Source organism: Neovison vison, chromosome 2, assembly GCF_020171115.1.
Source record: "Neovison vison isolate M4711 chromosome 2, ASM_NN_V1, whole genome shotgun sequence".
NCBI classification, from domain to species: domain Eukaryota; kingdom Metazoa; phylum Chordata; class Mammalia; order Carnivora; family Mustelidae; genus Neogale; species Neogale vison.
The window spans coordinates 79658315-79675177 of NC_058092.1; the positions used below are offsets into that span (position 1 = coordinate 79658315).

The 16863-nt window shown below is 37.1% G+C and overlaps 1 protein-coding gene and 1 pseudogene across 6 annotated transcripts in view; both read left to right on the top strand.

The window, feature by feature from the left end:
- The window catches only part of CCDC18 (coiled-coil domain containing 18), a 118461-nt gene that overhangs the window by 96320 nt on the left and 5278 nt on the right, over window positions 1–16863 (top strand). For all 6 annotated transcript variants that reach the window (XM_044238699.1, XM_044238702.1, XM_044238703.1 and 3 more), the window contains one exon: window positions 10221–10688. In XM_044238699.1, coding sequence (XP_044094634.1) covers window positions 10221–10688 — 468 coding nt within the window. The remainder of the gene's footprint in view (window positions 1–10220; window positions 10689–16863) is intronic.
- On the top strand, window positions 9641–9790 carry LOC122901427 (annotated as a pseudogene).

Consider the following 16863-nt stretch of genomic DNA (forward strand, 5'->3'; position numbering starts at 1 on the left):
GTTGTTGATTTTTAGTCATTTACACAAGTGTGATATGATCTCATTGTGGTTTTGATTTGCATTTCCCTGAGGATAACTTACATTGAGCATCTTTCATTTTGTCTGTTGGCCATCTATATGTCATACTTGGAGAAATGTCTGTTCATGTCTTCCTCCCATTTTTAAATTAGATTATTTGGTTTTTTGAAGTTGAGTTGTATAAGTTCTTTATATATTTTGGATACTAACCCTTTGTCAGATATGTCATTTATAATTATCTTCTCCCATTCCATTAGTTTTGTTGATTGTTTACTTTGCCATGCAGCTTTTTTTTTTTTTTAAGATTTTATTTACTTGAGAGAGAGACAGAGTGAAAGAGAGACCAAGCTTGACTCAGGGGAAGGGAAGAGAGAGAGGGAGAAGCAGGCTCCCTCTCAGGAGGGACATGGGGCTTCATCCCAGGACCCCCCGGAATCATGACCTGAACTGAAGGCAGATACTTAACTGACTGAGCCACCCATGCACCCGTGCAGAAGCCTTTTGTTTTGATGAAGCCCCAATAGGTTATTTTTTCTTTTGTTTCCCTTACCTTAGAAAGCATATTTTAGAAAAATGTTGCTACAGCTGATGTCAGAGAAATTACTGCCTGTGCTCTGCTCTAGGGTTTTTATGGTTTCAGGTCTCATATTTAGGTCTTTAATCCATTTTGAGTTTATATTTGTATTACACAAATATAAAAAAAATTGGCCCAAATTCATTTTTTTGCATGCAGCTATCCAATTTTCCCAACAACATTTATTGAAGAGATGGTCTTTTTCCCATTGCATATTCTTTCCTCCTTTGTCAAAGATTAATTGATCATATAATTGTGGGTATATTTCTGGGCTCTCTGTTCTGTTCTCTGGATTTATGGGTCTGTTTTTGTGCCAGTACCAAACTCTTTTGATTATTACAGCTTTGTAGGACATCTTGAAATCTGGGATTATGATACCTCCAGTTTTGTTCTTCTTTTTCAAGATTTCTTTGGCTATTCAGGGTCTTTCATGGTTCCATACAAATTTTAGGATTATTTGTTACAGTTCAGTGAAAAATGCTGTTGGTATTTTGACAGGGATTGCATAGAATCTGTAGATGGCTTTGGGTAGTGTGGATATTTTTACAATATTTGTTCTTCCGATCCATGAGCATGGAATATCTTTCCATTTCTTTGTGTAATTTTCCATTTCTTTCATCAGTGTTTATAGTTTTCAGAGTATAGGTCTTTTACCTCCTTGGTTAAGTTTATTCCTAGGTATTTTATTACTTTTGATACAGTTGTAAATGGCACTGTTAATTTCTTCTTCTTAATTTCTCTTTCTGCTACTTCATTAGTAGTATATGGAAATGCAGTGTATTTCTGAATATTGATTTTTGTATTGTGCAACCTCACTGAATTCATTTATCAATTCTAGTAGTTTTTTGGTGATGTCTTTAGAGTTCTATGTATAGTATCGTGTCATCTACAAATAGTGATTATTTTACTTCTTAATTCGGATGCATTTTATTCCTTGTCTGATTACTGTGGCTAGGACTTCTAATACTGTGTTGAATAAAAGTAGTGAGAGTGGACATTCTTGTCTTATTCCTGGTCTTAGGGGAAAAGCTCTGAGTTTTTCCCCATTGAGTATGGTGTTAGCTATAGGTTTTTGACATATGGCCTTTATTATGTTGAGGTATGTTCCCTCTAAAAGTTTGTTGAGTTTCTATCATGAATGGATGTTGTACTTTGTCAAATGCTTTTTCTGTGTCTAATGAAATGATCATATGGTTCTTATCCTTTCTAGTGTTGATGTGATGTATCACACTGACTGATTTATGAATAGCAAACCACATTTGCATCTCCAGAATGAATCCCACTTGATTGTGGTGAATGATTTTTTTAATATATTGTTAGATTCGATTTACTAATATTTTATTGAGAATTTTTAAAATTTAAATTCAGTTAGCCAACATACAGTACATCATTAGTTTCATACGTAGAGTTCAGTAATTCATCAGTTGCGTTTAACACACAGTGCTTATCACATCACATGCCCTCCTTAACGCCCATCAATTATCCCAACCCCCGTCTACCTCCCCTCCAGCAACCCTCGGTTTGTTTCCTATAGTTAAGAGCCTCTCATGGATTTTCTCCCTCTCTGATGACTTCCTATTCAGTTTTTCCTCCCTTCCTCTATGATTCTCTGCACTGTTTCTTAAATTCCACATATGAGTGCATCTGTGTTCATTAGTGATACTGGCCTGTAGTTCTTTTTTTTATAGTGTCTTTGATTTTGGTATCAGGGTAATGCTGGACTCATAGAAAGAGTTTGGAAGTTTTCCTTCCTCTCGTATCTCTTGGAATAGTTTGAGAAGAATAGGTATTAACTCTTTTTTAAATGTTTGATAGAATTCACCAATCTGATCCTGAACTTTTGCTTCTTGGGAGTTATTTGATTACTGAATCAATTTGATTGTTGGTAATTAGCATGTTCAATTTTCTGTTACTGAATGGGAAGAAATCAGAGAGGGAGACAAACCATGAGACTCTTGACTTCAGGATGCAAACTGAGGGTTACAGATAGGGAGGTGGATGGGGGAATGGGGTAACTGGATGATGGGCATTAAGGAGGGCACATGATATGATGAGCATAGGGTGTTAAAACACAACTAATGAATCATCGAACACTTTATCAAAAACTAATGAGGTACTATACATTGGCTAATTGAATTTGAAAAAGATAAAATGAAAATTTTCTTTTTCTTGATTGTATGTTTTTTTCTTTTAGTAGTTTGAATATATCATGCTATTATCTTCTGCCCTGCAAAGTTTCTGCTGAAAAATCAGCTAATAGCCTTATAGGGTCCCTTGTATGTACCTATTTTCTTTTGCTGCTTTTTAAAATTCTCCCTTTAGCACTACTTTTTGCCATTTTAATTACTATTGTCTTGGTTTGGACCAATGGAGGTTGATTTGGGGGGCGGGTCTGTGTGCCTCCTGGATCTAGGTATCTATTTTCTTCCCCAGATTTAGGAAGTTTCAAGCCATTACTTCTTTATTTTTTTTTAATTTTTAAAAAATATTTTATTTATTTATTTGACAGAGAGAGATCACAAGTAGGCAGAGAGGCAGGCAGAGAGAGAGGGAAGCAGGCTTCCTGCTGAACAGAGAGCCTGATGTGGGACTCGATCCCAGGACCCTGAGATCATGACCTGAGCTGAAGGCAGTGGTTTAACCTGCTGAGCCACCCGGGTGCCCGCCATTACTTCTTTAAATAAATTTTCTTCCCTCTCTTCTCTCTGCCTGGGATCCCTGATATGTGACTGTTACTACTCTTGATGGTGTTGTAGAGTTTCCTTAATCAATGGTTTTTTATTTTTCTTTTTTCTCTCCCTGTTAAGCTTGTTTTCCATTATTTCCATTATTTTGTCCTACAGGTCGCTGATCTGTTCTGTTTCCTTCAGTCTACTATTTATTCCCTTTAATATATTTTTAATTTCAGTTACTCAGTTCTTCATCTCTGATAGGTTCTTTTAAATGTATTCTGTCTCCATTGAGGGTGTCACTGTGAGGTCCTCCACTCCTAAGTCTAGTGTGTATGTTGTTTTTGTTTTTAAGATTTTATTTATTTGTGGGTGGGGGCAGGCAGAGGGAGAAGCAGTCTCCCTCTGAGCAAAGAGCCTGATGTGAGACTCTGGATCCCAGGACCCTGGGATCATGACCCAAGCCGAAGGTCAACGGAGCCACCAGGCGTCTCCCAGTAAGTATCTTTATGTATGACTATTACTTTAAATTCTCCATCAGACATATTATCTCTGTTTCATAAGCTCTCTTGCTGTGATTTTGTCCTGTTCTTTCATTTGAGATAAATTTCTCTACCACCTCAGTTTGTCTTTCTGTATCTATTTCTATGTTAGGAAAGCCAACTATGTCTTTTGATCTTGAAAGTCACAGCCTAATGAAGATGATGTTCTGTAGTGCCCTGCACTGCAATATCCCCTGTTCACCAGAACCTCGTGCTTCAGGGGTGTCTCTTAAGTGTGTCATATGTGCCCTACTATTGTGGCTAAGCTGCGTTTGCCTTCAGTCCAGTAGTCTCCAATGGCTTTCTTTGCCTCTTGTGGGCAGGATTTGGTCCCTGTTTTGGTAGTCAGCCAGTCTGGGGCTGCCTTGGGCTTGAGTTGAGTCAGACCAGGCAGGCATTTGCCGGATCTGCAGGGTGTTCTCTGTGTTGTTCCCCTGAGAAGCTTTTGTTAGTGGGCGAGGCCTGCAGGCAGACCAGATGTCTGCCTCCACCCCACTGACGGGGCCACAGTTGTACTGGTGTGTGTGGTTATCTTCCTCTCTTCCTGGTCAAGGAGTCCCTTTGGAGTGGTGTTGACCCTTGTCAGGACTGCTTTTGCACTGCTAACTTGAGCCACTACTTTGGATGGAATCCTGTCAAGGGCAGGTCTGCAGGAGAACACAGCAGTAGGGTACACGGTGTTAGGTATTTGCTAGTCTGCTTTGGGAAGGGACTTGGAGCCACTTTTGAATACTCTTGTCCAGGCTAGGTTGGATAGGGCGAGTCTACAGGTGGACACAGGGCCAGAACACACTGTTAGCAAGCTAGGTAGAGAGTGTTTGTGTTGCACTGGTTCCTTACAAGTGTCTGTTTTTCTAGGCTGGGAGGCGGGGGAGGGAAATGTGGAGCTCTTATGTTGTTGGAGAAATCTCCCAAAGATCCCTGTCCCTCCAACACACACACACACACACACACACACACACCCCTCCTTCCTTTTTACCCCAGGCAGTTTTTCAAACTGCTGCTTCTATGCTGTACCTCCATGGCACTATTTGTTTCTCTTTCAGCATGGGGACTCTACTCTTCCAACTCTCCCAGACCCCAGCCTGCTGATATTTAAAGTTCCAGGTGGTAAGCCCCACTGCTTGTAAGAACTCATGGAGTTGGGTCCCTCGGTTTTCAAAGCCAAATGTTAAAGGGATTTATCTTCCCACTGCAAGTCCCCACGCCTAGAGTTCTGGCATGGAGTGTGCTCTTCTCCCTTCTCCATGCCCACAGTGTCCTTCACTCCTGCAGACAATCCTGCTAGTCACTGTGGCTCCCAACTGCATCTCTCTTTCCTACCCTCTTCTCCACTTAGCAGTGGAGAGCCTGTTCTGCTAGTCTTCAGGTTATTTTCTGGATTAGTTACACTGATGTGTGTGTTATCTAGTTGTATCCATAGGACGAAATAAGCTTAGAATCCTCCTCCTTCATCTTCCTGGGAACTACCCCCATGTCTTTTAACTCTTTGTATTAGAGTTTTAGTGATTTACCCACCATAATTGGAACATTAGAGTGTTCTGAATTTAACTATATGTTTACCTTTACCAATGAGCTTGAAACTTTCATATGTTTTCCTGTTACTATTTAGCATTTTTAAATTTCAGCTTAAAGAATTTTTTAAAAAATTTAGTGTAAGGCCAGTCTAGTGGAGATGAATTCCTTCAGCTTTTCCTTGTCTGGAAAACTCTTTATCCTTTAATTCTGAAGGACAACTTTGCCAGGAAGAGTATTCTTGGTTGGCAGGCGCTTTTTTTTTTTTTTTTTTCCATTCAGTACTTTTAATATGTAATGCCATTCTCTTCTTGTCTACAGATTTTCTGTTGATTTTCTCATAAGGGTTTCCTTATACATAAGTAGTTTTTCTCTTGCTGCTTTTAAGACTCTCTGTCTTTGGGACGCCTGGGTGGCTCAGTTGGTTGGACGACTGCCTTCGGCTCAGGGCGTGATCCTGGAGTCCTGGGATCGAGTCCCACATCAGGCTCCCAGCTCCATGGGGAGTCTGCTCTGCTCTCTGACCTTCTCCTCGCTCATGCTCTCTCTCACTGTCTCTCTCTCTCAAATAAATAAATAAAATCTTTAAAAAAAAAAAAAAAGACTCTCTGTCTTTGGTTTTTGACAATTATAAAGTATTTCAGTTTAGATCTCTGGATTCATCATATCTGGAATTCTCTCGGCTTCCTGGATCTGGATGTCTGTTTCTTTTCTCAAGTTAAAAAAGCTTTGGGCCATTATTACTTTAAATAAACTTTGTGCTTCTTTCTCTCTTCTCCTTCGGGGACCCCTATAATGTGTATGTTGTTCTTCTTGATGGTGTCCCATTAGTCCGTTAAGCTGGTTTCACCCTTTTTAATTTTTTTTCTTTCTGCTCCTCTAATCGAATTCCACTACCCTTTGGGTCCTCTGATCCTTTCTTCTCTTGGATCTAGTCTGTTGTTGAACCTCTTTGTTGAATTCTCCAGTTCAGTTACTGTATTTTCATTCTGTGACTTCTTATGCTCTGTGATTTTTGGTACCTTCTTATGTTTTCTGTCTCTGTTGAAATTCTTACTTTGTTCATGCATTGTTCTCCTGACTTGGTAAACATCTTTATGATGTTATTTTGAACTCTTTATCAGGTAAATCATCTGTTCCTGTCTCATTAAGGTTTTTTTAGAGTTTCAGCAAATTTTTTTATGGAATATATTCCCATGTTTCTTCATTTTTCTCAATTCTGTGTTGCTTTCAGCCACCTTTCCCAGTCTTAACAGAGTGGTATTGTGTAGGAGATATGCCTTATTGATCATCTGGTTCTGAATTCCTTATTGTTTTTCAAACCTTTGTGATTGTTCAGCCTTCTTTGTTCTAGGTGGATCCCAGTAGTTGAGGGTGTGCCACGATTTGTCAGTATTCCAAAGAGTACGATGATCTCAGTCAGCACCTAGATGTAGACTGTCTAAAGTCTATACCTTTGGGTAACAGCCAGGAAAGGGTGTAGTTGGGATCCTTACAGGGAGAAACTGAGAGACGGGCTTTATTATTTGTTCCCTCAGTGCTGGGCTTACATTTGTAGGCATGAGGGTGTGCTCCTCTGCCTACTAAGAACTGCTTTGTTGCCACAGTCCTGCTGACCCTGTTGGCTACGGAGTCATGTAGTCCAGAGAGGCCAGTCCCTTGGGCAACAGCTTCAAAAGCTTGAATGCTAGACGAGTACAAGCTCCTTTCAAGAAGATACTGGATTTTTTTTTTTTTTTTTTTTTTGATACTGGAAATTTGAAGCAGACTCTAGGGAAAAAGGTGGAGGGGGTACCTGGTGCTCTGGTGCTCCTGGACATGTGCTAAATTAGAAAACTGACCCTCGGGCAGAAGCTTTTAAAGTACATAAATAAAACTCTTTCAGGGAAAGATGAAGAGGTGGACTGTTTTTGCCAGCTTCTTCTGTGCTGATCCCTGGTAGACAGCCATACCACATTGTTGTGAGCCCATTAAGAATTGTTTTTCTATTTGCTCTAGTCTTGTAGGTCTCATGAATAGCTTTTTAGAGCTAGCTGTTTTAGCACACATTCCTCAAATGGTAGTTTTAAAAGTTGGGGTGTTAGAGGTGGGGTCCATACCCTTCACTCCTCAGGGAGAAGCTGGGAGTGAAGTGTTTCACCCACAGAATGGCCCTTTTGTAGGTATTTTCTCATTAACCCGGTGTGTGGATGTTGCTCAGCTGGCTTCTTTGAGAGGGAATTGCTCCATGACTAGGTATAGATTCAGTGTGTCTTGGGAGGAATCACTTATGTCATCATCTTGGACTAGAACTTATTCAAATACAGATTTAATTATGTTTACTTTAAAAAGTTCCACCCTTGACGTACCTACAAGTAGGAGCATTTTTCATTAAACAAAATTCCTTTATATTAAAAAAAAATTTACTATACACTATTTTCCAAATAGCTCATTGCTGCTGAGTCAGCCCTATTGATTATGGCAGTTTAGTGTAGAATTTAGAATTAATATCACTACTGCTGCATAGAGATTAAAATTTAATATTAGTTCAAAACTGCCACTATGTATGAGATTTACATTGCTAGCTAAGACCTTGCCAAAAAAGTTCACTAACAGCTCTGAAGCAATAAATAATTTCATTACAAAACAGAAGTTATTAAAAAGCAAAAAAATTCAAGTAATATTTTAGAAATATTTCTAGTTACTAAGCTGAGTACTCAAATTCCTTTTGTAACATACTTGTTATTCACAATACTAAGGAAAGCTGAATATACATAATCTTTTTTTTAAGATTTTATTTTTAAGTAATCTCTCTACCCAACATGGGGCTCGAACTCACAACCCTGAGATCAATAATCACATGCTCCACTGAGCCAGCCAGGTGCCCCTAGACATAATCTAAAATTATGTTTAGATTGAACACTCTGTGCTTTTTTAGAGACATGAATATACCTAGTGTTCTGGAGATTTACAACAATTATATAAAATTATGTAACTTCACTATAAAAAATTGACTCAAAATTTAAAGATTCTGTATTGCATATCCTTTGTTATAGCTATCTCTGCTCACTTGTTAATTATCACTACTGAGATAAATAGAATTGGATTGCACTTAATTATTCAGAAGTTTTTGACAGTAATTCTCAAAGTCAATATTAACTGGCTCTAGAGTCTGAACCGAAGAATAGTTAAGGAGGATAGAAGGAAAAAAAAGCTAACAAGAGCAGAAGCTGGCATAACAATAACAATTAGAAGTAGCTATAAATAATGGACAACAATTCCATTGACAGCAGCAGTAAATGACAGAGAACAGAAACAGAAGTGAGGGAGAAGAAAGAACAGAGTTTGAGACAACTGATCTTTCCAGCTTACTTCCTGTAATACCCTCACAAATACCCTATCATTTGAGGTTAACCAGAGTAAGGGCAAAGCTTAGACCATTTTCTGAGAGCCCTAAAGGCATTGCTTTATTATATAATAGTGACCACAACAGTGAAATTCTGCAAGTCTTAATAAGCTGAATTACGTTTAAGGTATTCAGTTACACTATATTTCATTATAAAAGCTAAGTGTTAAGCTGAAAGTTACATGGACTCGATTTAGCTAAGATAGCACAATTCTCAATTATGGCTAGATAACTCTGGCTAGAGTTAAAAAATATTTCAACTGCACAGAACCCTGTATGTGTTAACTCTGTAGCTACTTTATTAATTGTGATTATCAGAATGTAAATACAAGATTTACTACAAAAGTTGGTACTCTAGCCACTTGTAAATAATGTTTACCTAGAGAAAGTAGTACTTAAATAAGCATGTTAAACTTTCATTTTGTAATGTATTCTGTGGTTATGACAGTTTTAGTAAGCAGAGTATTTTTAGAAAGAAGAGATACTATCAGATTAAAAGTGACCAATTTAGAAATATATATTTTATGGATACCTATAAGAAACAGAAAATGTATTTGAACAGAAGACTACTAAACATTAACTTACGTCTCCTCTTCATTTTTTTAGGCTTTATGGTTTTTCAGTATTCACAGTCTCATTCTTGGATTCTAAAGTTGGGTCAGAGGATCCAAATGAAGGACATGGAAAAAATAGTAGAAATGAAAAGTTTAGGGGCACCTGGGTGGCTCAGTGGGCTGGGCCTCTGCCTTTGGCTCAGGTCATGATCTCAGGGTCCTGGAATCAAGCCCTGCATCAGGCTCTCTGCTGAGCCTGCTTCTCTGCCTTCTTGTGATCTCTCTGTCAAATAAACGAAATCTAAAAAAAAAGAAAGAAATGATAAGTTTAATATTTCATAAATCAGTCCTTACTAAATCACTTTTTGAAAGGTTTTTCTTTGAGCTTTGCGCAGTGGCAGTATCGTAGCCAATGAGGTTTATTCGAGGTGCGATTATTGCTAATTGAAAGGTTTTTCTTTGAAAAATTTCTGGTATAATGAAGCTTTCTTGTAATGAAGACATGTGAAGCATAATAGTTAACATAAATTTATTTCCTATTAGAAATTTTAAAGGGAGTAGTTTTGTGTGTGTGTGTGTGTATATATATATGTTAGATTAGCAAAATATAGTGTACCATTATACTTTTGAAGAGAAATTTTTAGATGTAAGATTTCAGTCTTAAATAGAAATTGATACTATTATCATTAGCACTTAAAATTGAAAAACATTGGTATAAGGAAAATCGAGTTTTCATGGAATTCCTTAGCATAGTTTTAACATATTTCAAGTGAACATATGTAATTGTCTCAAAATGAAGGGTTTAAACAGAGCTTGGAAAAGTCTCATGGGTTGTTATAAAAGGAATATGTGTTCTGGGCAGAAGATTGACTTAGAGAATCATGGACTCCCAGAAGACATCTAAGTAACTTTTTCATTTAACAAAAATGTCTGAACACCTACTATGTGCCTATTTTTCTATAGGAATCAGAATTAACCAGATTACAAGCCAAAATTTCTGGACGTGAAAGGGCAGAAGACCTCAAGTTTCTACCATCCCTGCTTACATCTGCAGCAGAAATTATGCCGGACATTCAAGATCCAAAACTTGCTAAACATCCTCACACAGCTTTTTTCAAGTATAGAAAGCTACGTCGCTCTATTAGTGCCAGCGACCTTAGTTTCAAGACACGTAGTGATGAAGATCTTTCTGAAGAATTACTACAGGACTTAAAAAAAATGCAGTTCGAACAGCCTGCAACATTAGAAGAAAGCCAGAAGGATCTGACTTATACCCAGTCAGACTCATTTAAACCTCTCACATATGACCCAGAAGATGATAGTTCTGAGAGTAATGACTTCAGTACTCTCAGTGGAATGCTAAGATACATAAACAAGGAAGTGAGATTATTAAAAAAATCTTCTATGCAAACAGGTGCTGGTTTACCTCAGGTATGTAATGTCATACATTTGAAGTTATAATAATTTGTCTCCAGTGAATATCATTTTGTTATTTGTAGGAAAATCCATATATTTCAATCAAGCATGCTATTAAGTGATATGCAAATATTGAAAGTTCAAAAAAATCCATTGTAAGTAGGTTTGAAAATTTAGCGTTGACTCTGCTCAGCGGGGAGCGTGCTTCCCCCTCTCTCTCTGCCTACCTCTCTGCCTACTTGTGATCTCTGTCAAATAAATAAATAAAATCTTTAAAAATAAATAAAGAAAGAAAAGTTAGCCGTGAAAATTAACTTTGATTAAAACAGCTTATACATTTAATTAAATATAATCTATATTTGATTAAAGATTATCGTAGCCAATGAGGTTTATTCGAGGTGCAATTATTGCTAATTGAAAGGTTTTGATTAATTTGATTGATTAAAGAACTAAGTCTGCCTCCTTTTAGGAAAGTATTTTGAACTCTAGAATAAAGTTGACCCTTGAATAATGCAGGGGTTAGGAGTACTGACCCCCTGCCTCCCTCTCCCACCCCAGTGCAACTGAAAATCCATATATAACTTTTTTTATTTTTTTTTTATTGTGTTAAATCACATCATACAGTGATTTTTCCCAAAACTTAACTAGTAATAGCCTGTTAACGGGAAGCCTTACTGGGAAGCTAAGCAGTCAATTTAACACATGGTTTGTATGTTATATGTATTATATACTGTATTCTTATAATAAAAGAAGCTAGAGAAAAGAAAATGTTAAGAAAATCATATGAGAAAGTACATTTACAGTACCAGATATTATTGATCCTAGAAGTTTATAAGTCATTTGTTTACATTTGTCAGTACATATATCAATACTGTCTTATACAAAACACTGTAGATGTTATATACATAACTAACACTAGATATCAAAAATGAAAAGGTAATGTAAAAAATAAATTCATATTTATTTATAGGTATAATAATTCATGCATTGAAAAGGAAGCAGTAGCAATATGAATGCTTTATGGTAGCTTAGCCTATACACTAATGGATGAATCGTAAAATTTTTATGGCAAACAATATTCTAGTCATATTTATAATACAGCACTGGAAACAGTGTTATATTTTCTTAAAAATCACTTACTTGTGATGATGGGCTGTTGTGCACCTTCTTCATTTAATAGAGAGAAGGGCACACTGTATGGTGTTATTCTTTGAAAGTGAAGTTATAAAATGGTAAGGAAAAACATTATGAAGTTTATATTACCTATTACTCACCTTTAATCTATGTAAGGATAGTCTGTCCACTTCCATACAAATCTTGCACCTGATGTTCTATACAATCAGTACTTAGGTGATGATGACACAGAAATGTCTCACAGTTCTTGTCATACATTACTAGGTTTTCACATGAAAACACACATACAAAAGGTAAGTTAATTAACCATGCAGCGTGATTATTTGTTAAATGAAAGTGGGTTATCATAAAAGTCTTCATCTTTGTCTTCTCACTGAGTAAGCTGAGAAAGAGGAGGGGTTGATCTTATTGTCTGAAGGGTGGCAGAGGCAGAAGGGGTAGGAGGTAGAAGGGGAGACAGGAGAGGCAGGTCCATTTGGTGTAGCTTTATGGAAATACATAACTATTTCTGTGTGATTTTTTTTCTTTTTTTTTTCTTTTGCATTTCTTTTTATATGATACCAATCCAACTTCCACCATTTGCTCAGTGATTTTTTTAATGGTGTTTTAGAGCTGTCTGCTGATGCTGCTTGGCTACCCTGATATTTTTTAGGTCAAACCCATTTCTAAAATTATCAAACCATTCTCTGTTGGCATTAAATTCTCCAACTTTAGACCCTTCACCTTTCGTTTGCTCTAAGTTATCATACAATGACTTTGCTTTTTCTTGAATTGTATTAGAGTCTTATAGGCATATGCCTTTCTTACAACATTCTTCTACTCTCATAAAAGTTGCATTTTCAACACAAGATAAAAAGTGCAAGGTTTTCATACCTGCCCACTGATCTATAGTGATGGCTTCACAAATTTTCCTTTTTTTTTTTTTTTTTTTACAATTGTCCTTACACTGGATTCATTTTTCTCGAAATGGGCAACCACAGCTGCACACCTCAATCTATGGTACATACCAAGCAATTCAGTTTTTTCTTGTAATGACACAACTCTTCTCTGCTTCTTGGGAGCACTTCCAACATCACCAGCAGCACTTCCTATGGGTCCCCTGATGTTTTTCAGAAGTTTATGGTACTGCACTAAACACCAAAAAAATATGTGAGAACTGCAAGAGGTCACTTTTTTATTGCGATACGTAATTTTACTGGTGAGACGAACTGGGATTAACATCACACAGTGTTTTAAGCAATACAGCATTTGAGCTCGCCACAATAACAACAGGTGGTGGCTACAAGATTACTACAGTAGTACTATATGTACTTTTATGCAGTTATTTAATCCTGCATCTTTACATTTGTTTACATTTCAACTGCAGATGGCACCATATACAGTCTCTGTGTGTATAAATTTTGATAAATTTAACTTTTTATAATAAATTTGTGTATATTTTATGCACTTATGACATAAATTTTTCTTAATTTTTCAGTAGTCCTAGGCTATGAGGGTCTTCTATTTTTACAAATTGCTGCAAATCTCCAAAAAAAAATCCAATACATTTATTGAAAAAATTAGTATATAAGTGGACCTGTGCCGTTGAAACCTATTAATCAAAGGTCAACCCATGTTATTCAAGGGTCAGCTGTACTGGAAAATGTTTTTGGAGTTCCAAAACTTACTGTGTTTCTAGACTTCCTGGCAACCATTCTAGTGAAAAATTAAGGTGACCTTTGTTTTGTTCATAGACTTCCACAGTAGCAGAGTATCTCATTGACATGATTTTTCTACTTCTGTTATTCCTTGAGCATATCATAAATAGGCAATTCTGTTCCTATTACACATACCTTACACTCAACATTTAAGATTTTATTTATTTGATAGAGGAGAGAGAAAGAGAGAACCTGCATGCAGGAGCTGGCAGGTGGTGGGAGGGAAGGGGGGGAGGGGATAGAGGAGGGGGTGGGAGTGGGGGTGGTGGGCAGAGGCAGAGGGACAAGGTGACTCTGGGCTGAGTAGGAAGCCTGATGTAGCGCTTGATCCCAAAACTCCAAGATCATAACCTGAGGCAAAGGCAGACACTTAACCACCTGAGCTACCCAGGTGCCCCTCAATATTTTTTTTAAAAGCATTTAATCTATAATTTGCATGCAGAAATAAAGAATCCCTTCCAGAGAAATCCAGCTTTTTCCAATGCTCATTTTTTTCATTTTCAAACATATCAAAATAGCACTGGTGGACTAAAAAGTTTTTAAAGCATTTTTAGATTGGATCCAAGACAAAGACCTTCATTTTTCCACATTGAAAAGGGCTTAATTTACTACTTAAAAGCAAAACACTGTTTAAGTAATATTCTTGTTAAATAAGATTTTCAAATGAAATTTCAAGAGGTAAACTAGGCAATTGTGTATAATGCCTGATAAAATCATATATAATACCTGAAAATTAGTTTTCATATAGCCTTTAAAACTAAGTTTGTATTTATTTTTATCACTTAATCAGCCATTTCATTATTTATTGAGTATCTACTATACACCAGGCTCTAGAATTATAGAAATAAACAGAAATGACAAAGACTCTGTCCAAACAGAGTTTATGTTTTAGTGAGGAGATCATTAGTAAACAGATAAATAGACATATGCTCCAATGCTAGGTGGAAATATGTAAGAGCATGCAATGTGATGGGGGGTACTGTTTTAGATAGGGTGGTCAGGGAAGATGTCTCAAGAAGGTGACATTTGATCAGAGTCTTGTAGGAAGTCAGAAGTAAGCTATCCCAATATCTGAAGGAAGAGCATTGGAGGAAAGGGAACAATAGGTACTGAAGTCGTCGGGTGGTGACCTGCCTGATAGGTGCAAAAAACAGCTAGAAGGTATTGCTGGTTTGGTATAAACAAGAAGGAAAGTAGTAGGAGATAAGAGATGATGCTAGTTGTTGGGTTTTAAGGTGGGGGTGGGGGTGCTCCAGCGGTGTTACCGTTCCTGTGAGAACTTTGGATTTTAATTGAAGTGTGATGGGAAGCCATTGGAAGGTCCTGCTTAGGGGAGTGACATTCATCTGATTTATGTTTTTAAAGAATCATTCTGGCTCTTTTAGGAAAAATGGGTGATAAAGGAGCAAGAGCAGAGACTATCCAGGAGGCTACTTGTAATATCCCCGCAGGAGATGATTTGGGTTAGGCAGGAGACAGATGTGGAATTGTTGAGAATAGTTCCATTTCAGGATACATTTTGAAGACAGAGCCAACAGGATTTAATGTAGGTCTTGAGTGAAACAGTTGTTAAGGAAGACTCCAGAGATTTTGGCAAGAGTAACTGAGCTTTCACTCAGTTGAGGATACTAGGAGATGAGCAGATTTGGAAGCATGGAGAGTTCAAAAGGTTGACTTTAGATATATTAAATTTGAGATTTCTATTAGATGTCCAAGTGTAGATGACAAACAAATGACTGGGTTAATGAGGCTGAAGTTATAAATTGAGGTATCAGCATATAGATGGTTGTTAAAGCCATAATGCTAAATTTAGTCCAGAGAATTAGTGGAGGTAGAAAAAGCAGCTCCCAAATTAAGCCTAAGTTAGTAAGGCTAAATTATTTTTAGCACTCAAGAATTTGAAGATCCAATAAAGCTGAGATTTAAACATAGACATAGAAAAAATAAGGAAAATGTAATATAGCACATGTTTCGGAAAAGATTAAATGTTGCTAAATAAAGTGAGGATTAATAATTGATATATTTGGCATTATGCAAGCTGTTGGTGACATTTATGAGAAAGGCTTTAGAGTAACGGGATAAAGCCAGCCTGGTTAGAGTGTGATCAGCAGAGAATAGAAGAAGAAAAGGAAACACCAAAAACAGGCAACTCTTTTGATGTAAAGAAATGAGGGAGATGGAATGTCAAGGGAGAGTTTTGTTTTGTTTTTTTAGAATAAGAGATAAAACAGCATTTGATTGGTGAGAGTGATCTGGTAGATAGGGAAACTGATAATTCAAGACAGAGAATAGAAGGCACAAAGTTCTCAAGGTAGGCTAAAAGAGAAATTACAGCAGAGAAGTAGAACTGGCCTTTGATAAAAGAAGAGACAGTTCATGTAATGTAGTGGGAAAGAAAGTGCAATATATGGGTACAGAAACACATGGAGTAGATTTGGTGAGAAGGGAGCAATTTCTTTATCACATGCCTTTATTTTCTTAGTGAAGGTTTTCTTAGTAACGTTAGGAACTGTGGGAGAGTAAGATTCTAGAGGACTAAGAACAGGAAAGGTATGTGAAAATTATCTTGGAAAATGAGAAAATATAAAAGGACTAGGGAAGTCTAGTAGGATTTCCAGACAGATAGTTCTGTTGGGTGAAATGGCCCTGCAAATATATCTGGCATCTTTTGTCCTTGGTTATATACCAGCAACAGGCTCTCCCCAGCATAGTGACAACCAAAAAGAACTACCACCAAATTTTCAGAATGTTCCCCGGGAGGGGAGTACTGCTTTCTTTGAGAACTTCTACTCTATTCCAATGGTCTTAGAGTCCTAGATGAGCAACAGTCTATTTCTGGTAAATAGAACTTATTTTATGTAGGATAAACTTGATTAGTACAGTGACCTATTGTAATCATAATACATTACATTTACTATATTCCAGCCACTGTTTTTTTTTTTTTAAGATATATTGCTTTTATTTTTTTTTAATTTTTTTTCCAATTTATTTATTTTCAGAAAAACATTATTCATTATTTTTTCACCATACCCAGTGCTCCATGCAAGCCGTGCCCTCTATAATACCCACCACCTGGTACCCCAACCTCCCACCCGCCCTGCCACTTCAAACCCCTCAGATTGTTTTTCAGAGTCCATAGTCTCTCATGGTTCACCTCCCCTTCCAATTTACCCAAATTCCCTTCTCCTCTCTAATGCCCCTTGTCCTCCATGCTATTTGTTATGCTCCACAAATAAGTGAAACCATATGATAATTGACTCTCTCTGCTTGACTTATTTCACTCAGCATAATCTCTTCCAGTCCCGTCCATGTTGCTACAAAAGTTGGGTATTCATCCTTTCTGATGGAGGCATAATACT